Source organism: Temnothorax longispinosus, chromosome 11, assembly GCF_030848805.1.
Source record: "Temnothorax longispinosus isolate EJ_2023e chromosome 11, Tlon_JGU_v1, whole genome shotgun sequence".
NCBI lineage: Eukaryota > Metazoa > Arthropoda > Insecta > Hymenoptera > Formicidae > Temnothorax > Temnothorax longispinosus.
Window position 1 is genome coordinate 2,271,590 of NC_092368.1, and position 26,050 is coordinate 2,297,639.

General features: G+C 41.4%; 1 protein-coding gene and 1 pseudogene across 6 annotated transcripts in view; both read right to left on the reverse strand.

The window, feature by feature from the left end:
* Positions 1-354: 354 nt before the first annotated feature.
* LOC139821302 (uncharacterized) overlaps positions 355-26,050 on the reverse strand; it is a 64,503-nt gene continuing 38,807 nt past the window's right edge. For 5 of the 6 annotated variants that reach the window (XM_071792260.1, XM_071792254.1, XM_071792255.1 and 2 more), the window contains 3 exons: positions 16,859-17,044; positions 2,877-3,156; positions 355-2,700 (listed from right to left, as the gene is read on the reverse strand). In XM_071792260.1, the coding sequence (XP_071648361.1) occupies positions 2,572-2,700; positions 2,877-3,156; positions 16,859-17,044 (595 nt within the window). In that variant the 3' untranslated portion in view covers positions 355-2,571. Of the gene's footprint in view, positions 2,723-2,876; positions 3,157-16,858; positions 17,045-26,050 lie in introns of all 6 variants that reach the window. The other variant, XM_071792257.1, reaches the window with a different exon arrangement.
* Positions 7,544-16,826, reverse strand: LOC139821310 (uncharacterized; annotated as a pseudogene).

The following is a 26,050-nucleotide window of genomic DNA, read 5'->3' on the forward strand; positions in this document are numbered from 1 at the left end:
TGACAAAAAGATTTTATATTTCAACAATCCTGCATATGCGTGCCCCTATGGACAATTCTGGCGGCGCTCATGATGGATAATTAACGAAATGCACTTAGGTACTCGGTCGAACATGACGAGGCCTCAAGATCGAACCCTCGGCATGTTCAAAAAGGCGCGATTTTATTCACCATGATTAACCGCAAGAATAACTTCTTCTCGCCTTCCCTTTCAATTTTCCTAAAATTGCTAAAAAATCGCAATCAAATTGAATACTTTGCATAATCTGTTACGATAGAAAATCTCACATGTATATCGATCGCTATAAAAAAAGATTCGGGATTAATTTCGCATTTTGTGGCGGACAAAACTGAGGGCGGACTTACCGATTCGAGGGCAATCAACAACTGATCCAACGATGTTCTAAAAGAGACACGCGTGAAGATTCTGAAGACTCGAACTTTGTAAGAGCAATAGCGTTTAACGCATTAAGCGCTATTTATACCCGCGCGAAAATAATCCTTTCTTCTTTGGAGTTCCGCAGGTAAAATTAGGAACAAGCTGCCTTATCATTAGATACTAGTTGTGGGACCAGATCAAAGATTTTGGAAAATAATAATCGAGAAGAAACGTTCCTCGTTGTGTCATTCCCGATGACACAAACAAAATAAATATATAAATGTAGTAAAATTTATAATAAAACCTATAATCATGACAAGCAACCCTAATGAATAGCATTATTGCATCCATCATAATCATTAGTTTTCGGAAATCTTCATTGATTATTATAATCACACGTCAAGACACAATGGTTAATTATCAATTAACGATCTTAAATACTTCTACGTCTACCGATCAAATGCATTAAAAAAAATTAATCATTTGAACATTATATTTTCGAAACGCAGTCAATGTAGATGGTAACCAGTACCTTCAACTGATCAATATTATTAGCTATATTACTTTTCAGCATTTAAGACCATTTCCTGTTTGGTCATCCACTTACGCCTCGTTACGCCTGTTTTCATGGGAGAGGGATATCCGACCCCTGTTCTATTATTATTATTTACCTTGACGAATACGAAGGTCTCGCTGTATGTCAAAATTTTAAGATATGAATTTTCGGAAGTGAAATAAAAATAAGCGAAGGGAATAGAATAATAATAATTTTTTAAGACAATAAAATTCTGTCTGAAGTAATAAATATAAAAGAGGAAGAAGAGAGAATTTTACCTACGGAACTCTTCGATGCGTTTAATGAAATAAAACGCTTTACCTATCATACAAAGTGTGCCAAAAACCGCGTACTCTTTCTTGATCACAAACGACATATTTTGTTGTTAGTAAAATGATTAAAATCGACCCGAGATTGATCAAGAAATTCGTAGACGCAACGGAGTACGCGGTATATCCTGGTACACTCTTTCCGTATACAGCGCTGTTCGACGCGTCGAATACCCTTCGCAGTGCATTAAAGAAAAGATTGATCAAAGCTGCCGAGTTAGCTTCCTCAGAAACGGCGATGTATCTGCTCGCACCGAGATCTAACGAACGAATGACGTCCCGCGGAACTTTACATGCCTCGTCGCGCACACTCTTCCCCTTATAGTCATATCATTCATCGTCATCTCTTCCTTTCTCTCTCGCACATTCGCGCTTTCTCTCACGCATTCTTTCTTTTTCGTTCTCGCTCTACGCGCACGATGCATTCTTGAAATCACGATAATCCTGACGATAATTAACCACGATAGTAAAAGCATATAAGCTATACAGCTACCATTCTGTATCTACAATATAGTTTTGTATGTATAATATATATATATATAGATTTCTTTTTTCTTTCTCTTTCTTCTCCCGTTTCTTTCCTAGCTCTAGTCTCTCGCATCATAAAATGAACATTTTATGAATAACATCATAAAATATCACTGTCTCGAAAAGCGGTTCAATGTTCGCGCACTGACGATTCGTTCCTCGTTCTTGTCTTCCACGTGGACGCCTTCTTTCCTGTGCTCGAAAACCGGAGATAGCTTGGTGAGAGTTGAATCTTTCACGGCAAGAGTTAGCTTCAATCTTCACGTTCCAGGATATCTTAAGAGAGATTTCAATCTCCTCAACAAGAATCGATAATCTCTTACCTCATTTTCTTTGTATTCTGATCAAGCCCTCTTTTCCCATCGGAATTTCTTCGTGATTAAAAGACACGAAGCTTCTTTGACATCTTGTTCGACTTACTCCATTTCATTCTTCAGATTCTCAACAATCTGACAGCGCTCTCTTATTCGCAATCACATTCGCTTCAAATACTTCGCTCCACGTTTCTTCAAAGACGAAACTCTCTTTTTTCTCTCTCTTTCTCTCCAAGAAGTCATCTTCTGGACTTGTTCCTCTCAGGCTCCGAGCGCGTTCAGGATGCCGGCGCTCTCCTTGTGTTTCCGGCATCCTCTTCGAGCCGCTTCTTCATCGATGCGCTCTCGATGCTTCGAGCTGCCCAGCCGTGACTTCTTTGGTAGCTTCGAAGCTGAAGTCACGCTCCCGATAATGAAGGAGAGTCCGTCTCACGTGCGCGTCCCCGCCACCTTCGTCGCGCGATCATTACTGCAGCACGCAGCACTTGCACTTAGGCTTCTTCTTCAGGGTGACGTGCTCGACCTGTGATGCGTCGCCCGGGCCCTGCGCCGTCATCCTCGCGACTTCCACCGTCGCGGTCCGGGACGCGCCGACCTGAACCAGATACATTTCATCACTACAAACAGTTGTTAAAATTATCTCGTTTCTTCTGTGATCCCTCCACCAGTCTACCTTATGTTCAATTTGGTAGACCTTCCAACATTAAATACAGGCACTATCAAACTAGAAGCAAAAATGGAGTAAGTTGTTACGTGTCCTTTTCGTTTTACCTTTTCAAAATTAACAGGCTGATTGCCGGTCTTGGAAGGAGTGCCACCGTGTGCGCTGCCATTCTCCTGGCCCGGCCTCGGCGACGAATTGGCGTGGCAATTCGCGGATTTGAGGAGTGGACTGGTACTGGATTTACCATCGCATCCCGGCAACGGCGGCGCGTTTTGACCCGGGGTCGGCGTGATCGGCTTCCCGCCCTTTATCAGCTCGACGATCTCATCGGCTTCCCGAGAGAGATCGCCGTCCGGCCTGAACGGGTTGTCCCAGCCGCTGTCCGTACTGAAATCAGAAAAAACCGCGGTTAGTTTTGCGCGAAAAATTCCTCTCGTTATATTTCGCGAATCTCAAACGAGATTCCTTATTCGGACAACGATTCTTGCCGAGGATTATTGCTTCCATCGCGATCTTGCAGATGCCGATATTAAATATATCGCGGTATCTCTCGAAAATTGAACTTTTTAAATAGGATTTACTTTAAATCAAATGAAAACCAAATAGATTATTTAATTTCGTTCGTAAATTTAATGCGAAAAGATCTTCATCTTTCTTGATCTGATATAATTAGATGTAAACTTTTGTTACAATAAGATTTACTTCAAATTAAATGAAAAACAAAGAGATGATTTAGTTTGTGAAGTTTACTAGTTTGCGAGAACATCTTCATCTTCACTGAATATTATTGTTATGCATCTTCTTTTTTTAGCAATTTATTCTCTAATGTGCTATTTGGATTTTGTGTTTTAAAAAGTTTACTAAGTTTACTTCCATGAATTCGAGATAAATAAATAATTAAGAATTTTATATCATTTCGTAAAAATTTCCTTAAATTTAAATAAGAAATCGACTATTAATGTTTCTTATATGTCACGTATGAATCGTCCTATATTTGATAATATCGTGCTATGTGATAATAATAACACGTGCTTCTGGATGATATCTTAATGATGGATCTCGCTGCATAAAAATTGCGTTTTATATGGAAAATGCTTTCTAGCACGAGATAATTCCTCCCATATAGCGTAAAAGATCGCGATCGTTGATATACACGAGGATAAAACTGCCTCGATGCGTAAAACTGACGGCCATTATTTAAAAAAATGTAAAATTGAGTAGATTACATATTAATGCAATAGTAAATTTTGTCGACGAATTAGTAATTAACGTTATTAAAAGCAAACGGTTTAATTATGCAATTTGTTCAGTCTCAACTTAATATCTGTTTTATTCATCCAAGCGTCAGTTTTGTGCACTCAAGGATTTTCTTTCTTAATATAGTGCCAGCTTAATGCAAAACTCTTGAAGCAACAGAGCGTAAGACCAAGAGATTATCGATATTGACCTACTTATATCTTTATAATCAGGAAAATAAGCTACTTGACTTGACAGAAATACAAATTCAATTAAAATGTCTAAATATAATTATTTAAAAACTTACAACGCGCAAGACAAAAAGTTATAATAATTTAATAAATCGAGTTTACATTTTTTAAAATAAAATCTATCTTGATAAGCACCGCAGATCTGTTATTTCACGTAGAAATTCATTTTGCAACTTTTCCATATCTACGTTATTTATCATGGAGGCACGCAGTTTTTCATCTCGAAAAATCTCCTCTGAAACTTTTGGATCCTTCGACTCTTTAGGTCCAAAAATACACTGAAAAAAATTTCTACATTTTAGTAAATATTACTAAATTACTAAATTTGCATACAACTGCGACTCCATTTAGAAAATTTTCTTCATTTCAGTAAATGAAAAGTCACAGTTGTATGCAAATTAATATTTGTTAAAATCTAGAAAAAATGTTTCCTCCGTGTATTGTACTTTAAGTTAATCGCACGCTATCGGTGACTGCCGAGGTCTCCACGGCGCGGATATAGATACGCGGGAAGAAAGGTTTGCAAGACGCTTCCTTTCCTCGTTTCCTCGACTCTCTAATTAAATTCCGATTCACGGAACGCTAATCGCAGGCACACGCACGCCTCGCGTCGCTCGCAGCGGTTCTCAAGATACGCCCGCGGATAACAAAAGCCGCAGCTAGCGGGTTTTAACGCGAGTTTTACGAAGCCAGGTGGAATAATTTCGCGATCACCTTGAAGAACCGCATACCGCAACCGCATACCGCATGCACTCGCGACAGGCGAGTCCGAAAGTTTCGTATGGCGGCGCGCGATAATAAATAGGGACGTCTCTATCTTGCTGAGCACTAACGCGGCATCGATACCAAGCATTTTTTTGTACACAATCGTTTTACGCCGATATCGAAAGTGCCCGGTAAAGATATCGCGTCAAGAGACGTCTCTGCACGTTCATGACGCATATCGATTATTCGTCGATCGCGACAACAAATCGTCTGTTTATCGTCAAATTCAAAATTGTTAATACCTCGCGCAAAAAATTGTTGAGATCCTAAATGTTAAGCCCCTTGCACAATGCCAGGCAACAGTCAATAAGAATAGGGAATAGAAATCAGAAATCATTTATAAATGCAAAATAAACAGTGACACAGGCAATAGACACCGAGTTTCCGTCACGTTGGAAATTCTGTGCCCTCCAATCATAGCATTCGAATTTTTTAGGTTGTAATTAACGATTTTTTTTGTTATTTCCTGTTCCTATTGCCTGTTGCCTGGCATTGTGCAAGAAACTTTAAATTTAAACGCGTCCCTATATAGTAACGTTCGATCGGTTGCAGGCGCGCCGAGCAAATTACGCTCAATTGCGATCCGCTCCGCGATGACCGTGACATTAACTTCACCGCTGCGCTTAATTGCGCCGTGGTGCACTGTTACCCGTCCGCGCTTAGCGCACGTGCTTGTTATACGTGCGCACGGACTTCCGGTCGATCTGCACGCTGCTTCCCGGTCGCGCCAGCTAGAATCTGCGTGTCAGAATTTTCTCTTCTTTTTTTTATTATGAGTATTTCCCTTCGAATATTTTTTTTCTCTCTATATACTCGTCTCTTCTCGACATTTCACTTGCTTTGAAGAATAAATTAAATTGAGATTAGGATATTAATTATATATAAAATATATTAATTTGATCTTCTAATCGCCAGTGCGAAAATTTGCACGTGCGAAACTAAGTCATTAGATACAGTTGAGAATTTGGTCGGCTTATTTCCTGGATTACCAATTTAATATATAGGTTTGTCGCAGATGACTGTGGTGCAATCGGCCGTTTAGAAATAACGTCTAGACGGATAGGAAATGAGGACCGGTTCAGATTTCCGACGGCACGATCGATCGCAATCGACCTCCGTTTTTCTTTCACCAGTTCTTGTAATATTATTCGATCAATTCAAGGTAACTTCGCTAAAGGCGAAGATTCCAGACGCAATTGGGTTTCTTTCATCTTTCTCGTTCTTTCCATTAACAATGATCTTCATTCATTTTTAACTGACGATTTTTCTGTTTGGCTCGACAATTTTCTAAATAGCATAACGAATAACTGTAATGCTGTGAACAATTATAATATACTTGTTTGGATATTTCCTCATTATAAAATCAATTATGATTTAATGTCCATATAAAAATATGGAAATAAGTCTTTAATAAAGTAAATCAAATCAATTGGTATTTAATTAATCATTTAAAATATTTTATACAGTAATCACAAACTTTTCAATATTTATTATTCAAATAACGAATTAAGCTAATATCGATAATCAACTCTCGAAAGGCGAAAAATTTATATTTAATCTAAATATTATTGTCTATAACTCCGCCTTTATTTATAATCTCGAATTTCTTCGAGCCTTATATAACTAATATAACGAATTATTAAAATAAACATTATTATAACATTTATCTCTTAATTTACGATTAATTCTCGAATAATACTCGTATTTGTCACAAATATATAAAAAATAACTCCGTACTTTTGATAATTATTCGAAATAAAACATATATATATATATATAACCGTCATGATCCGTCGGCGGATCTTGCGGTTAATGTGTAACCCTTGTCTAGGTTTATACAATCGGTCAGGGGTTGAAGACCTCCGAGAGAGACGTCGCTCTTTGCTCTTTGAGGCCGATGCGGTTCATAGCTCGAGCACGGTTGCGCAACGATCGAATCTAGCCAACTATTCTCGCGATGAAAAGAAACCAGCATGTGAAAAGAAGACAGAAAGGAGACGAGAAAAACGAGGAGAAGGAAAGCATGAAAGGGAATGAGGAAGAAAACGCGAGATGATGAGGCAATGAACTAGAAGAGATGAAAAATATCGAGCTGTCGTATACAAAATGTCAGGTTTAGATCAACAATCTTTGAGTAACTTCCAGTGAAAAATAAGATATATATGTATAAGATTTAAAAAAATTTAGTCGCTTAATTACTTCTATGTGGTCCGAGTTTTTTACTGTACGAAATTTCCGAACGTCTCGCAAGAATTAAAATATATTTTCGTAGAAAAATCATTCCGTTTTAATGCAATATTTTCGATTATCGCAAGACGTTGTTCATAAGTCTGTCAGCTGAAGCTTTCGAGATGCGATATCTCATATGCGGCGAACCGAAGATGACGCGAACAGGACGCAAACGACGAAGAAACCGCGGGTGAAGAGAATAGGTGTTGCAAAAGGAGGGTATTATCGAAGGTGTTGGGGGGGGGGGGTGCTTATGTAAAGGAGCTGTCGAGTGCGATTACCTCTCGTTGCCGTCGGTGTCCTTGGGCACCTTAATCACATAGTACATGTGGCCGCCGTGGGTGGTCGTCATTTTTCGATCGCGCCCAGCAACATTTGACAGCACGGCAATCTCTGAGAGAAGATCTCTCCTCCCTTCTCCCCTTCACGCTCTCACGCTCCACCGAGCGCGAAGTCGACTCTCGTACACTCCATCGTGTGCTCTCACTCTTATAAAAACTCGACGGGCTAACCCAGAAGACTGACCGGAACGTCCCTCGTCTCGTCGTGGAAGAACTTGGCCGATTTCTTCCCGCGCGGGCGAACTTGAAGAGCAACGTAAGACTTTATTTTTAAGCGCGCTCATAGCGGGAGATCTGTTCTTCCTCTAACTCTTTCTAATTCCCCCCCTCTCTCTCTCTTTCTCTCTCTCTGAGATTTGTTAGTTTCCTTTCTCGTGCGAAGAGAGAGAAAAAGAGCCGCGCGTTATTTCGGGTCTGGTCGCGGCTTGCCAAGAGGAAAGTCTTCCGTCGAGTGTTTTCTGTTTTGACCGATACGAAATAGCCTATCGAGTATTTATCCGGCTGTCCTCTCTGGCGTACGTAACCAGAAGATTGATGGGACGAACGAACACTATCCAGGACATCGAAATTGGCACACATCGAATATGAAGCACGGCGTGCTGGTTTTCATCACAACGAAGCGCGAAATTAAACTTATTTCTTGTTTGGCTTTTTAAAAAGAATTATCCTTTCGCTAATTTGTACTACAATTTATTAAATATCTTGTGTGCATTTCATTCCCTAAAAATTGATTTAACTTATTATATATGTACATGTGATTTTTTTAATTTCTATGTAGCTAATTACGTTATTTCTCCTATTTGAGATATTCCCGAGGTTTTCAATTTCGTATGACAGAAGCTCGATCGTCAAACGGACTTTGCAAGCTCGTAACGCGGACAAGCCGGGATTTCGCTTCCGTCACGTGAAAGCTCCGGCCGCCTTGTATCGAGGAACGACCTATTTCGGGAAAGTCCGTGACCTATTTTCTCCTCTCTCTCTCTCTCTCTCCGGCATGGCCGGAATCGCGCCGAGTCATCGGTCAATCGTCAGAGATATCGCGGTACCGTAAATGCACCCGTTAGCAGAAATCGTGCTTCGGGGATCGTGCTTGGCGTTTTTGTTCACTCGTGACGGTATTTTCGAGGATGCGCGCAGAGGCAGCTCAAAAATAGCCCGGAAATTTACACGTTGAGTCAGCGCTCGAAGTAGAAATGCGCGGCTCTTCAAGCTCGCATTCTACTCGCGCTTTTGGTGTATTCAATGCGGCCGTTCGAGGACTCCGTTCTGCCGCTCTAACGTAAGAAATGCATGGCATCAAAGATTAAAACGTACTGTAGAAGAGGAGAGTCGAACAACAATATTCGTAACGTTGAATAAAGGGCGAACATAAAGAACGTCAAAAGGATTTCTTTTAAGGTAAGTAGAGTTGTGTTGGTAATTGGGGTAAGTGATAATCGAAGAAGACAATCGATCGGCAGTGTTCGATGCTAAATGAAAGTTTTTACGTCGGAAAAGAAAGAGAGTCGGAAAGAAAACATCGGGAGAGAAAACACGGAGTAGTTCGAGGATTGCGACTTAGTTGTGCAACTAGTTGCCTAGCGGAACACGAGCAGTATCGATTTGGCACTGTTTACGTACGTCTTACGGCTTCAATGATTCCTCAGCGAAACGGCACGCGAATCACAAATTTAGCGGAAATCAGTGGAAATTCTGAACAAGCCGATCTAGCAAGAGCAGGTCGTTACATTTGAACAAAGTCAAAGATTAGTTATTGTCAACTTTTCATCACAAAGCTACGAAAAAAAATAGAATTTGTACTGGTTCGTTTTTAAGCGACAAGCGATGCAAACGAAGAACGTGAGCGTTTTTCTCGAGTCTTTCGGTGAACCACTCGTTAATTCGTTTAAGATTCATTCATTTCTCGGTGATGCGTAACACGCACAGAGACTTCTTCTTCTTCTCCTCTGTGAATGGAACTCTGTCGACCAATTAACGTGTGCGCGCGTCTTATATGCGGGGACACTCCACTTATCTTCATTACTCATTGAATTCGTCGTCGAATACTTTCACCAAGTTCACACGAGCAGTAACTGCATACGAACACACGTTCTGAACGGTTACGAACATAATCAGGCGTCTGTTAATATAAAATGGAAATATTACATTAATATAAAAATTCCCATATTAATATACACAGATAGCTAGGTTAATTTTTGAAAAAATATCACTTGGAAATTAAATTAAAAATGACGAAAAAAATAAGTGACAAAATTGTAATATTTACAATTTTAAGAGAAATAATGAAAAATACAAATAAATTTAAAGTGTTAATAGCATCAAAGAGATAACAAGAGAAAATATAAATAATATGTATGTAAAAATCTTCATTGTTTTCCTGATCAGGGAAACAATTACTTTCGCTTCTGCAAGCATGAATAATATATTAAACTGAAATCATATTACACTTTCACGAAACGAAACAAAATATATCTTTCCTAAATCAGGCAATCTAGCGTGATTATTCCAACATTCCTGTGAACTTTCTCGTGCTCGTATGAACTTTTCCCCTCGAAATGCCTGCCGTTATCACCCGCCGAAATATCGACCTTTCCCTGACTCGCATCCCTGTGTGTCCCTAGTCGTCAGAGGAGAGACTATCGGCCACTGAATATAATCCGTGAAAAAGTTAGTACGAGGTGCACCATCCCGAAGGGTTAAAAAGGGCCAAAGGCGGACGGAGAACGGAAGAGGGGTTCTGCGCTTTGTACTCACGATTTCGTCACAGCGAGAGCGGCTGCCGGCAACTTTTCACGATCGACTATTTCGAGACATTTGACATTTTCAGGCTCCCGATTAACGGCCGACACGGCCTCGCCCTGCCTGCCTGCTTGCCTATCGTTTAATGACGTACCCTCTTACAGGGTGCATCACGCCGCCTTTCCCTTCGGCCTTCGCGCCCAACGGTTATGGGGGTTGGACGACTGAGGTGAAAATACGGGTCACGGCTGTTCCTGCGTGGATACATACGGCTTCTTTGTGGCAAGAAATTAGACTGAACGCTTCTCAATTACAATCGAATGAAGACTTGATTTCGACTTGAAAACGTTCTTGATACCTTAACAGATATATGGATTCTTACGCTCGATACGTGGAATTTAAGTTATTATAGAGGTGATGCGATTGACGGAATTTGAATAAAGAAGATATTTATTATTGTAATTATTATTTTAAAACATATAATATCTTATAATAATACAACAAACATTAATAAATAAATAAAATCGGTTAATGAATTTTCTTTCCAATAAGTACGTAGAAAAATCTATAACTTTATATAACTAAAAGTAGAATAAGCCTGATAGCTTATTCGTAGTCGAAATTTTTTAAGGATAATAAGAAACTTATGATCACAAAAGTTGATATCAAATTATGTCGTAATTGCTAAAGCAACAACCGATTCGACTTCGACGAAACCCATACTCCCTCCGTCTTTTGCCAACTGAAGATTGGCAGCAGTCGGGAGTAAAAAAAGAACTGTTGACGAAAGACGGGAGAAAGAGCGTTGTGAATCCGACCGAGTTTCGCGACCTGTGCCGTATATGGGCCACTGGTTATAAGGTCACGCAGCATGGGGGTGCGTGTACGCGTATATGCGTTTGCGCCGCGTGTCGAATCCGTCACGGATTCATTATGCTGTTGTGCGACTGCGTAATCGACTTCATGTACCTGGACCAGGCTCCCCGCGGGGTAGGGTGAGAGAGACACGAGAGGGATGGATGCAATATTCAATTAGTCCTTGATTACGTGATACCTGAGGTATCACGTAATCTGATGGTCGTCGCAGTGATAAGTCCGTCGCGTTTCAAGTTACTTTTATCGCGCGAAACCAGTGATCTGTCGAGATCAACGACATTATGACTCTACTTTCGTTTGGTTCGAGACAAATTAATGGCAATTTATAAGAGAGAAAATAGCACCAGCAAAATTCTGCCCTTGCAAATTTTGAAATTAAGGAATTTAAACTTGAAACTCGCCAAGATATCTTTATCGAAGATTAAGATACGAAATGTGTATAATCAAATTTTCATTGCGGGGAAGCCTCTAAATTGGCTTAAAATATATATCTTTAACTATAATCGTTTAAAAATTATATTCATAGCCTGTAAGACTGCAAATATTTTCCCACGAAATTCTATTGTTCTCTGATGCGATAATTCTCCGCAGATAAAATATTCAACGATCAACATCGCTACCTGTTTACCATTGTCATTGCTCGCGGTCATTATACGGCAGCCATATAATCCACTTAACGACGTTTACTCGCGTCTATCGACGCGTAATTGGTAATTGACGGTAATACGAGGACCTGCGCGACCGAATTTCCCGTGAAGAAGCTTAATGGAGATCAACGAGGCGGAGGGCGAGCGTCATTCAGATGAGCAGGTCGTGAGAGTGCGAGGGCAAAAATCGTGTCACGAGGCGCGTCGCGTCGCGCTCGACCGGCATGTCTGGCTACGTCTCAACGCGAGATTAAAACATTTCGACACACCACGCGCCGTGTTAATTTAGTCTTAGAATTCTCGAAACCTTATTTAACAATACTGAAAATTGTTCCTTATTCTAAAATCGTTACGGCATTTAATTTCACTGTTGAGTCTTTCAGTTTGACGCAATTAGGAAAATCAGCTTGAAGAAATTTCGTTAAGTTGTCGAAAACAATTGTTCGGAAGCACAAAGCGGTTTTGTAAATTAGTATAAGTTACATTGTGTGCGTAATTGACGAGAACTTCAATTGCTTACGGGAATATTAACAAGTGCATTCTCATCCCTCCTATTTTGCATCAACGAGCGTCGCTCGAGGTGCGCACAACGTCTAGGAGGATGAGTTATTATTATCCTGTTCGTGGTAATGCGCGTTTTTCTCAGACATGCGACGAGAGAAAAGCCCCGTTGAAAAATTCACGCCGTGATCGCCGCCATCTCAACCTACCTACTCGCCTCTCTTCGAAATAAGTCTCGTTTTACGCGCGACACGCCCTCGTAAATACACTTTTAGTCTTTATGAACGTGAAACGGCTGCCCGAATGCACATGCAATAAGCCATGTATTTCGACTGTGCTCAAGGCTCGTTCTGTACATAATTGTAGAAGCTTTCAAGAGTTAACTTCTACAATAAAACAGAATTCGTTATTCTAACGAATTAGAAATGATTCCTTCAAATTAATATAATTAACACAAATTAATACAAATAATAATTTACAATATTTTATAAATTCTTCAAAAGATTCGCTAATTTTTCACGGAAGAGATTATCGCGAAATGTTAATACACCGTGATTTTGCGACAGGGTGAACGAAATTAATACGATTAGATGCTTCAAAAGATTGGATTGATTTAATTAATAATTTGAGATAAACAACAAGGCCTCGTTCGGTGACTGTATGGTAAAAGGTCGATTCACATTCTACGGTTAATTAGGCAATTAGGTGATCGCAACAGAGTTCATCCCGGTTGGTTCTGAGGCAGGTCACGGTTCCCGACGACGAAGTCGTCGTTCCTCCGGTCGCTATCTTTGGCACGCGCCGCTCCGACTTGGACGCATTCGGATTACTCCGAATTTCGCCTCGCGAGTCTCGCAGCTTCCACGATATGAAGTGGAAAATATGTTCGTAAAAGTGACTTTCTAAAGCCAATTTAAAAAGCGAATTGAGCGTTGACACGTATTGTAACCATATATGCATACCCAGCAAGGATAACTGAACATTGAAGTTTGTAGGTGCTGCGAAATTGTTAAGAAAATACAAAAAATGTATATAACATAGCTAAAACAAAGGAAACTGTATAGACTGCGTGGTATAGGCCGCTAAAAATACACACGCGGAAGCAAGATGGCACGCGAAAAAGTCAATACCTGTGAACGGTTTACTATTTTCCTTTCTTTCGGGGAAGCCTGATTCGCGTGAGTTTTCCTTCGTATACTTTCCGTTCCTTCTACTGATATAAGGCAATTTGTAAGAGCTAAACATCGTATGTATGAATAAGCGCAAAATTGTGCGTGTAACAGAATACAGAATTGTGTAAAGAAACCAATTATGCCGCTAAAAATTATCAATTTTTTTAAATTTTCGCTAAAAAATAAAATATCGAAAAATACGAAGCAGAAAAAAATTCGACGATGACTCATGGGCACCGTACGTGTCCGAGGTCTTTCATCGCGTCTCGCAATCGGCACACCACGGATCGTTCGCACTTATTCAACAAGGACCTTGCAGCGGCTCGGAAATCTCCGTGGGGAGTATGAAAAATAGTATACGCAATAGAAAAACACTGGTTTCACCAGCACTGCATTCGTTATTCGCGAGGTCGTGTCGCGAGCTTTGCGTCGCAGATTGCGGTCAGAATCGCGTGGCCATTAGGGAATTACGGCAAGTTACGGTAAATTTTCCCAGCCCCGAGAAAAATCGCGCGTGACACGCATCCTCGCGCACGCACGTGCGTTGAGAAGAGAGGGAGAGAGAGAGAGAAAGAGAGAAAGAGAGAGGATGAACACAGATCTCGATAATCGAACAATCGCGCGATCGTAATGGATCTTGACGATTTATCCTCCTGACTCACTCGTCGAGCCCGATCGGATTAATCCGAATCGACAGAGATCCACACGTAGGAATCACCGCACTGCTCGTTCACTGTGCCACCGTGTCATCGGCCTTATCACACTGTCGCGAACGCCGTTATCACCGCATCATCGGGGATGCAGCAGCGATCCCGAGGTTTCGACGTTGCTCGCGATCGGCTGCGCGATCGACACGCGGGGGACGATACGAAAGGCTACGAGAAAGAGGAGAGCTCTGGAAAAAGGGGACAAGAGGAACGGAGGAAAAATGGAGACAGAGAAGAGGAGGAAGAGAGACGGACCGACGAGAAGGGGGTAACTACGGAGAGAGAGAGAAAGAGCGCGCACGATTGTCCGCCGATGCAGCCGACAGCACGACTGGTGGCGGCGGCCTCACCGCACCTCTGCACATCCACCCACGCTATATCGATCTCTCCCGTCCTCCACAGTCCACCACCGTCGTCGCGCCTCACCTCTCTCCTCGCCACTCTTCTCTCCGGTACTCGCGCGCATCAGGAACGCAGTGGTGGAGTCGGTGCCGGGCGCTGCTGCGCTGGCTGGTATCCGCGATTCGGCGAGGCTGCTGGGGCCATCGGTGATGGCAGTGGTGGTGGCGGCGAAGGTGGTAGAGGTGGAGAAGGTGGAGGAGCGGTGGTGGCGGTGCAGAAGTAACTTGGGCTCGGACCCGACTGTATGTACGCGGAGATAGACGCGTGTATGAATGGATAGCGAAACTCCGATGTGTACGTGAGAGAACGACTGGGTAATAGTAACAGATGGGGTGGGAGGGTGCATTCTGGATGTACAGGGTATCGAAGGGATCCGTGTACCATTCTCGTCTGCGGACGAAGACTCAAGATTTCTTCTTGGAGCTTTTCTCCCCTATATGTTTTCTCAATTTTTAAGATTAAATATCTCGATGCCTAAACGCGTTACCATTGAAACCACGTAGTGAAACGTTCTCACGATAAAATTTATCGTCATAAAAGTTATAAGAATTCCAATCGACTGTCTTTCTCTTAAAAAAATGCAAAAATCCTTAAAAGGAATCTTATATAAAGCTAGCCTCTTCCATAATTTTCTACAAAAATAAAAAGTATACTAAAATATAAAAATTATGCGACAGTAAGTTTTCAGTTTAGATTAATTTGTGTATAATTGCAATATTATAGTTATACGAATACGCAAACTCCGCAACAAATTTATAATTAAACAAATTATAGATTTGTTGAGGAATTTTACACGTGATGATTTCATGCAGACAAATTTCGCTGCAGACACGATTCTTTGTTTGCACCAGCAATTAGAGACCTCGCACGACATATGCAGGACTTTACGTAACGTTCTATCGAGTAAAAATGCTTGTACGCCGCAAGTGCCTAGCCATGCAACCGATCGAGCGTTCAGAAGAGACCGTTCAGAAGATCAGAGTTGTGTAGGGAAAAAAAATGGGGATGCTCTTTCGAACGAGAAGAGAATACTCGATCGGTTCTCTCGGCTGTTCCTCCTCTTCCATTTCGGCGTCCATTTTACCGGCGAAATTACATAAGGGTCGAATGTGAGGATTCGCAACGGATAAGCACAAGATAAAATCCGCAAAGGATAACAAAGTTTTGAAATAAATATAATTTTTGTCGAATATCTCGAATTATTTTCGAAGAGATAAACTGTAATACTGTAAAATTGAATTTCTCTGAAGATTTTATGAGGCTCCTAAGAGAGCTTAAAAAGTTCGAGATGTCACAAAATATAATTCATATACGGTCGCTCACCGTCGTCTTCATTGTTCGCCGACTTATATTATGCTCATTTGACAAAGGAAACCGTCAGAAAATTTACATGCAACGTGTGCGGGCCAGGCGGCTCGTAATGTCGCAGTAACGACAGAGACATAGGACAGTTTTAATGCGTAATAGTTACACTGTACCACGAACAGGCAGTAACCGCGGAGAACCATCGTAAATAGTTTGGTAGCGCGGTACCAGTTGACGGAGACACAAAGGGGCGCGGAGGGGACCGAGAGAGAAAGGAACGTCACTTCCGGCCCATTAAGATCGTCAAGGGTCGCGCGAATCGTGCACGGGAGGCTAATTATTCCGGGGACAGTGTCTCTCATCTTCGATATGATTTTTGCACTCTCTTTTTTCCCTCCTTTGCCTTTTTATAACTTTACGAGTTTTTATTCGCGAGAAAATAACGCATCGAAAGACGATAAAAATTAAATAAATTACTGCACCGAAACGCAGGAAATATTCTTTCGGACACGATGTTTACCATCTTTCATGATTATTAGTTGCCCTCCCTGCTTGCTCTGATTGCTTAATTTCATTTCTAATAATTTTGTAAATGTTGCCTTCACGAAAAAAGACCTTTAAATGCGCAGAGCGCATGTCTTTCCAAAATGAGTCTTAATTAGTCTCCTTCAGTATTTGGCGACGCTCTAATTTATCTCATAATCTGGCGATTTGTTACGTTTTTATATTTGCAAAGCCACGATGCTAGAAATCGCTCCGAGATCTTGGACGGAGACAGAATTAACCAATCGCATTGATCAATCGCCGAATTGTTTAAATGTGATTGGTCAATTTCTTCTCCGTCCGAGATCTCGAAGCGATTTCTAGTATCGTGGACACAAGGCTTAAGACTAGATCTTGTCGGTAACAAGACCTTACCTGATCTGCGCGTGGTAGGCGGGTGTGGTGTGCTCGGTGTGCGTGGTCAAAAGTTCCGCGGGATTGTTGGCCATGTTTATCGGGTGTCCTGTCGAGTGCGTGATCGGCTCCAGCAAGAGAACGCCTGGCGTCGCCGGCGATGGCTGCGGACCCAACAACGAGACGCGTACTTTTTCTCTACCTTCGCTGAAATCAGAAGAAGCGTATCGTATTAGTACAAAGATGAAAGAGGCATGTGTCATAATCTATAATCATTCATCATATATTTTCAATATCTAGATACTTGAGAGAGACGAAATAATTAACGTTTAATAATTATTGCGCCGTAAAAATCTTAACAAATGGAGCTGAAAGAGTCAGTTTTCTGACAATGCAATTTATAAGTTAATCATCTTTCCATCGCGTTCTCCATTAAAATTATACCGTTTAACGATGACCTTTGCATTCAGAGAACCGGCAAGTCTCGAATAATAAAATGAAGGGTGGATTTCCGCGAGCCTTGCGAGTCTCGTGGAAAAAAAGCTAAGCGAAATTTAACGATTTAACTTCCGCTTTTGTCGCCACGCCCCCTCGCGTGTCCTACCCCTCGGCAACATGCAGCAACCTTCCTCGAAAAGTCCGTCGTGCACGCACACGTATGACTCTCACGTATACAAGGAGCCTAATCCGATTGGCTGAAGGGTGAACGTATTGAGCGTCAAATAATTTTTTTCAGTTTTGCGATTTCCATTAGGACGAATAAAAAGGTTAGATAAGAGTCTCTTTTTACATATCTCAAATTAGAGTTTTGTATTTTTAACAGTTTGGTTCTTCTTAATTGGATTGATCTTATGAGAGTTTGAATTAAAATTCTCATTATTTTAATTATAATATTAATGACATATATTAATGTATACATACATATATCTGTTTCAATCCTATCTTACGCCCAGAGGCATGGCGAACGCATGTCTGGTCGACGAACGAAACGTAAGTCGGTCGTCTGATTGCTCGTTTGCCACTTACATAACTTACCGGCGACGTCATTCACGTTACGCGGTGCCGTCAGTCGGCGTCAGTGGACCGACACATCGTCAGGAGATTGCGAAACGAAATACATTGTCGCGAGAAGGGGTGCGAAAAGATTCACCATTGCTACGCGAGGTCAAAAGCTCCGATTATTTCTTTCAACCCTTACTCGCTATCCCCAAATTTACTGTTATAAATGTCAAAAGGGCTATTTGCTGCTAATAATAAAGCATTCATTTTCGAAACAGTTCGTGTTCAATTTAATGTCAAATCGAATTGCTTTGTTGTACATTTATCTTTCCCTTCCTCATTTCATCTCGCCACCTTGGAACTGAAACAATGAACGTCCCTCTCTGACGTGGAATGGAAAAATAAGGGAAATGTCGCGTGTTGAGATACAAAACGTTTGTTCTTCCACGTACGCGCCGCGCGAGTGATATCAGTTCGTTCCAAGATATTGATTCTGCGTATATTTAGTTTGTTCGATCTTTTTGAAGATCGTAATTATTTAATGCGTTACTGTACGGCTATATCGGTCAACCTTACCATTAAAGCGGCTTCACGAAAATTGGTGAAATTTATCAGTTCAAGTACGCCTATTCTCGGAATTGACCGTGTACGAGCGAGAAGCTTAATTCATAATAATTACGAAAGTTAACCCCATTGTCTTAATAAACGTGGCGAACCAAGACAAAGCTCGATTTCTCGTCGCGTGCGATACTACATGTTCTCGCGAGCAACACTTTCTTACGTAAACGACTCACGGAGTATCATTATTTGGCACAGAGTCGATCCGCAGCGTGCCGGAGACGAGATTAATCGCTCGGTATCGACGGAACGTCGCGAACACGAGAGAATTACGATGCCAACGTAATTTACGTAGGTAAGGTACTCGGAAACGGGATTTGCGCCGCTATCCGTTTTCATCTTTACGGAAATCCCCGTGCGTACACGTGTTGCACAAGTGGCACGCCGCCAACACGCGTACAAACATCGGCCAACTATCGGGAGTGGCGGTGGCTTTGTTATGAATTTCTAAAAGCGGGCCTCGTAACTCGCGCAATGAACGATCGGTGGATGAGAGGAGGGGGCTCTTCGCCAAAAGCGTAATATCTAAAGTGCACCTCCACATCCCTCTATACCGCTAAGATGAACGACTCGCATTCCTATCGTGAACGCGATTCAAGTCGCCTAGAAAATGGGCTGAAATATGGGAAAGCTACGAGAGAAATTATTAAATATACGCGAAAAAAATACACGAAAGAATTACAAAAGTCGAAAAGTGAAAAATATAAAATTTTAATTAGAGATCCTCACTTTTTTCGTACATTCAAAGTTTCAAATTGAAAACAGAAATCCGAAAAAATATTTAGAAAAATTGTTTTATTAATCTCGTTCAATCTTCAGCGTGTGTTTGTAAAGCGATAATTTGATTAGAATTACTCGCGAAGATTGAGTCTGCGACATGTGAAAACCGATAAAAAATTTATACGCGATGGTACATGAGCACCAAGAAAGGTTAAGCACTATATCGCGATGCATTCGTAATGCATTTTCGTTCGCCTTGACACTTCTACGAAACTTGCATGAGCGCGGGACCAATGCAATTACAACGAACGTCTCCCTGCAGACGCATACCTTTCGCCTAACCGCCAGCACTATCGTTTAGACAAATAACGAGCCAGGTATAAAACGGTGGAAACATGGAGCATTCTGAATACTCTCTATCGGGTGTTCTTCGACCTACGGACGGTCAATTTTTCCGAATGCGCAAAAATAAGAGTTGAATGAAGATGAGAAGGATTAAAAAAGCCCGTTTTTTTTTCTCGTATTATGATGCCCGAGATCATTAAAGTCGCGTTAATTACGTACTTTACCATCTGCTATCGTGCGATGGGTCACGCGGCATAATCGCGTCTATCTACCGTCGCATGCTCGTGAAAACTCGATTCGATGAATATCCTCAGGGGGCTGTATCATCAATTTCAAGAGGCGAAGGCGAAGGAAGGCAGACGCGTACGTAAAACGATCTCGAGAGGAGGAGAGAAATTGGCTGCTCCTTGAGGGGTTAGTAGAAAGGGTTGCAATACCGACGCCCCGCGGTGGCGTGGCATGGGATTTGAAAGATATACACAGATATTTGAATGCGCTTCAGCGGGGAAAAACGCCGCGAGTGAATAACGAATGTCATTAGGGACGAAAATAAAAATGTCAGGTTCGTATTATTTAAGATGAGAAAACATGAGATTTGAAAAATACAGGATTTATGTAATCCGAGATCACTTGGAGAAAATATATTTTGGTGAACAAATCTTGTTAAAATAAATTGGATCATTGTTGGATCGATGTACTGAAAAATAAATTTACTATTTGCAAAAAAATAGATTTCTTTGAATTTAGTTTCCTTAATTCAAGGAAGTATTTGGTAAATTTAAGAAAACATTTTTCTGAGTTAAAAATATTTTCTCGAATCTATACCTAATACTTCTTTGAATTAAAAAAATTAAATTTAAAAAAAATCTTTCTTGCAAATAATAATTTTTTTTTCAGTGCGGTAACATTATTTTGCGTAGTAACAATTCTAATTTAAGAATAGTAATAATATTCTACCGGTAAATTCGTATCGTACGCGAACGACACGAACGGACAGCTCGCGAGCGATCATCGCTCGCCGTTAGCACGATAAAATTCCAACGCGAGCGTTTCGAGCACGATGAGTCATCCGCCGATAAAAATTGCGTTCGGCTGCGAATAGAATTAAACCGGGGTATTTATTTTGCACGATAAATAGGCCGTGGCGGTAATCTCGCACGCCCGCGCAGCCGATAAGCTACTGGATGCTTGGTGCGTCGAGCGTGTTAACCTTCATCCGCTTCTCCTCCGCTACTCGAGCCTCGAATTCATTCGCTTTGATGGGGTACGCACTTGTGATATTGCGGTTTACGTCGAGGCGCGTCGAATGCGCGATGCCGAGCACTTATGTTCAACCACCTCTCGCGCGCGCGAACGTTTGTTATATTAGTAATTGAGTGGTTTATCTTCTCTGGTGGTCGCGAGATGAAGCGACATTTCATCCGTTCCCGTTATGTAAAAGTATCCTCGATTGCGCGCTTTTAATCGGATATATCCTCACCCTTGTTCGGCGAAGCGCAAACTCGCGTTTCTTGGTATTCAGAAGACGCGTACGTCGATGTAGGTCACGAGAGTGATCTACTCGCGAGCGAGAATTGCCGATCCTCCGAAAAAGGGATAACGATCAGCTCGCACCAAGGCCTCGATCGGCGGAACGCGCATCGAGGGAGTCATGATCTTGCGCAACATCCTGCCGGTCCCGCGCGTAATCGACCAAAACGAGAGTCGACGGGGATCGGAGCCGTCGAGAGGAGGAAAACGAAAACGCGGCCGGAACGGCCGGACGAGGCTCGGGAACCGGTTTCCAACCACGGTCGCCGGCCGTGGAATCGATCTTGCGCGTCGATAACGATTCCTTCTAACGCGCGAGGAAAGTGCAACGTGCTACTCGCGCGGAATGCGCGCGAGATAAAGTTATCGCGCCGGAGTTATGATCCCCCTCGACAAGCCTTCGCGAGAGGATAGAGCAAACAAGAAGAGGTTTTTGCGCGGGGATAAATCCCCGTAAGGATATGGGCTTGAAATCCAAATCCTTGGGTTTTACGAGCCTTTCAGGGCTGAATATCTTAAATGAGATCTTTAGAATCCTCGCGACTGAGAATTGGAGAAGCTTCTTTCCAACTTTTCAGCGCAAAATATCTTCAAAGTCACATCGTTATGATTATCCACGTAAATTGTGTTATCTAAATTCGCGCAAATTTATGAATTCATATTGTGAGGATTATATATAAATTTCAAGTTCGTCGCGGAAGAACGCAGAACGCACGTTGCGTATACTCGTGAAAACCGAGGAGCCTTGAGAAATTGGGTTCTCGCTTTATTGAGTCGGAAAGCACCGTAACTGCGCAAGTAATATTTATTTGAAGAGACAGTTTGCATAATCAACACGCAGACACGTGCTATTGTTGTTTACGCATTGACGCCCGGCCTGTTACCGTGCTGCCTGGCGTCATCGGGCAGTTAAACACCTCGCAAGAGCGATTCAGGCCTTGGAAATTCGTGACATCATCCTAATCATCATTCGACGCCACGCTCACGGTCGGATCGGGCGACACGCTGTTTTCCTCGCCGCTATTTCGGACGACGCACGTCGCGACGTCTGCTCGTCAGTTTCCCGAGGAAAACTTGAGTGTTCAGGACTGAATATCACGCGTGTTAAAAACGCAAAGTATAAAACGAAAATATCGACTTAAAATTTCGACGCTAAGTAACTTCTAATATTGGAAGTTAATATATCATTAATATCGAAAGTTGACGGACTCGAACAGATTTTAATTGAAAGGATGCTAATTAGAGGAATCATCAAGCAGAGACTTATTATATAATACGATATTCCGGTAGAATATGCACGTGTATATTTCGCGCGAGATTCAACCAACGTCGCTAATTGCGTCTCCGCACTTCGAGGGAACACATTCTCTCGTAATGTCGCGATACTTGAAATTAATAAATGCCAAGCCGCTCGCCGCAAGGTTGCGGAACGATAAGCCCGACACGTCATTCTAAATATACGCATGCATGCACTCGTACGAGACGTTAAAAAGTCCATTTTCTATGAAAATTGTATTCAGCGCGGATCGATAGAGCAGAGTGCGAAGCGCTAGAATTCGTAAACAAGTTGCGATAAGCCCGCTCGTGAAAATCCAAGCGAACGAAATTGCTCATCGACTGACGCTAGTTAACTTGAAATTAAATTAAAAAATCTGTCATTAAAATAAATCTCGGGTGTTCTGAAGGACCCTATATATCGCAAGCAAAATTATAATCTAAAGAGGGAAAAACAGGTCAGCCAAAATTAATACAGAATATAAATTAAAAAATTAACAATCAACAGTTAATGAATAATTGTGTATCGGTCATATTAATGATGCAATTAACGCGTATTGATCGCCACTTTGTTTCGCTTCCCGTTTTTCTCTTTTTTTTTCCGACGCATTTTCTTTTTTACTGCGGACTCCAATCAGATCGCTCCAGTTGCGCGCTTTTACGACGCGACGCATAAAACGTGAACAAATATTTTATCATATCGTGCATCTTCCTGGCGTGACAGGCGATGCTTGAGAGAAATTATTAAGAGCCGTTTTTGCAATAAAGAGAGGGCGAAATAAAAAGAGACATTTGCGATTTCTTTTTACAGAATGATTGAGTAAAATAATTTATAATCCTGTCTGGCTTTTATTTGCGATGAAAGATGTGCCGCGCGACATATTAATACGTCGCTCAAAAGTACAAAGGTTCACGATACTTTCGTTGTTGCAAAGCGACGCACGTTTCGTGACGAGACCGCTCGCGGGTCAATCGTGCGTGATTTCCGCGTGCGAGGACGAGGACGGTCGATATTCCCTTCGAGTGCATACCCGCCATAATTTGCATCTCGATGCATTGTGTGATGACGTATTCGGACGACGCAACAAAGAATATCGTTAACAACACGGAAATCAATAAACCGTAAATATGACGCATTCGTTTGTTTCACCCGTTATTAGGCAAGTGATACTTTGTGCCTCAATCTCGATGCGTGGATATTAAAGACAAAATTAACGAAAAATTGAAACTGATCATTAGAGATTCATCAGAAAAAATAATATAATTTAGGAACTATGTGATTAAAATTTAAATATCCGTAACTCATTTTACAAAGCCATGAGAACGAAAGTAGTACCGAGACTATCGAAATCGAAAAGGCTATCGTTAACATTATTTCATTAGTTGTGTATAACTATTAAAATAGTAATGAAATAGCGGAAAAATTATAATTATATAAATATATAATTTATGTATATAACTATATATAGACTTCGTACAATAAATAACAATAATATTCTTTCGGTTTAGACAAACATTTTTCTATAAGATAAAATATATATTAATGACACTTTCTTGTATCAGTAATGTATATCTCATTAATAAAAGTATTTTACATTACTATTTTCTTGTACTTTCTACCACATTTACCGTAAATGGTTAACGTTACTATGCTTCCTTAGTTCAAGCAACTTATCTATTTTTCTTATCGCAACTTTTCATAATATATAGTTAAGGTATTATTATTTCTCCTCAATCTTTTAGTAGCTGATGCTACTTTTTCTCTCTGGGTATATATAGCACGTTCTGTTAACTCTGTTACAAGTTATTTTCTGAGAAGCTATTAGAAACCGTGACAACAATTTTTTTGATATTTTTACGTATTCGAAATATAAAACTAAATATAAGACTAATGCGAATCTCAAATCGTCGCGTTAAAACTGAATGCGCAGCATTTTAAAGATGACACACGAATGATCATTAGAACTCAACCTAGAGGTTGAGTTTTATCGCAAGACAAACGGTCAGATTTTTTCAAATAAAGGATCGACGAGTCTATTTTTCTACGGCGACGGACGCGCAGGCATGACGTTTCCGGAGAAACGGCAGGGAATGGCTGCAGTGTGTCAAGATGGTTACTATGGCGACCCGCGCGGGATCTCTGCGTCTCTTTCCGCGTATCTTCTCACCGGTATAGTGCGGTACTGATACCGTCGAAGCGAGAAGAGGACTATCGGATACTTGTAGCGCGCCCGTATCGATCTCTCGCTGTATTGTCGACGCGGCAACTATTGTCGATCCTGCGAATGGCGGAATCTTTAATACTAATTTATAATTAAAGAGAATTTATGTGCCAAAAGAAACCGCAGTTATTTCCTTCGCTTCAAATCACAATGTCTAAAACCATTCTTCTTGAACGAACATTTCATTTCGACCCACGAACGACCTGCGAGTTTGTGGGCCACTACCTACTCGCCGCCGGTGCTTTCCACCTTCGTCCACCCCTATGGACAACATCATAGTAGCCTGTCCCTTTCGCAATCTTCCCGCCAGATCGATGGGAGTCCGCTATTAGGGACAGACACGCCGGCGACGCGATTCGATCGACGGTAACGCGACGACCTCTCGCCAGCGCTCGATCGAGAATATACAGGACGATTCGCTCACGAAATCAAATAAGAAATCTGCCCTTAATACACACCATTCCTTTCATAAACTACGAGTCGTCCTATTGTAGTTCTTCCAACATTCAATAGACAATGTGACACGGAGAACATTTAAATTGGAATTGCACATCTTAAATTATGAACTCTCCAATATTTTCTACTTATAGCGTTCAATCAATATTCTGCAAGACGTATTTAAATATTAATATCCTCGAACAATAAGAGTAATTTCTAGGACTTTAAACACATGAAATTAAACGAGACGTGATTTCAAATTTGCATTATCTCTAATCGCGGTCTTATTAACGTAGGCGAGTGATGTTGCAAACGTCAACAGCGATTGTCTACGTGTACGTGTGAACTATGTAAACTATCTTTTCACCCGTAAATCCTGTAGACAATGCGTAATTCATATAGCGAACGCTAATAATATCTGAAGAGGAGAAAAGTTCAACGAACCCTTTTTTATACATTTTTTCTCAAAGCTAAAACAAGCTAAATTTACAATTATTTCCTTGACATTAATCTTCTGCTGTACAGGGCGAAGTAATTATCTTGTCCGATGAACAAGCAATTATCTGTTAATCGATTCGCAAATACAACTTTGTCCTAAAAAGGTCTCCGTTTGAATTCCATTAAATTTCACGTACAGTTTAATACATGGAATTTCAAGATAAAGCTCAATTATTACAGGAAACAGCGGTACTAACGATCGATTAAAAATTACTCCGAATTGATTTCTTATCAGACCATCTAGGGAGGAGGACGCTGAAACGTTCATCGAAAGATTCGTGCCTAAAGGAAGACGCGCGGTTCGAACGCAACGGAACGAAGTTCACACACCGTAGATTCCGTTGTAGGTACCCCAAACCTGCTCGGGGAGCGAGCTCCCCCTCACTGGGCGTGTACACGCACCTTTCGGGACATCCCGTGTCCCGCATCGGGCGAACAAAAAGAAGGACAAAAATAAAGGATTGAGCGCGCCGTTTGCGGCGGATCGGAGCGATCGAAGGGCCGAGAGGGTTTCGGCCCTCGGATTGTCTCGATCGCGCGGATCGCAGCCGCAATCGAAGCAGCTCCG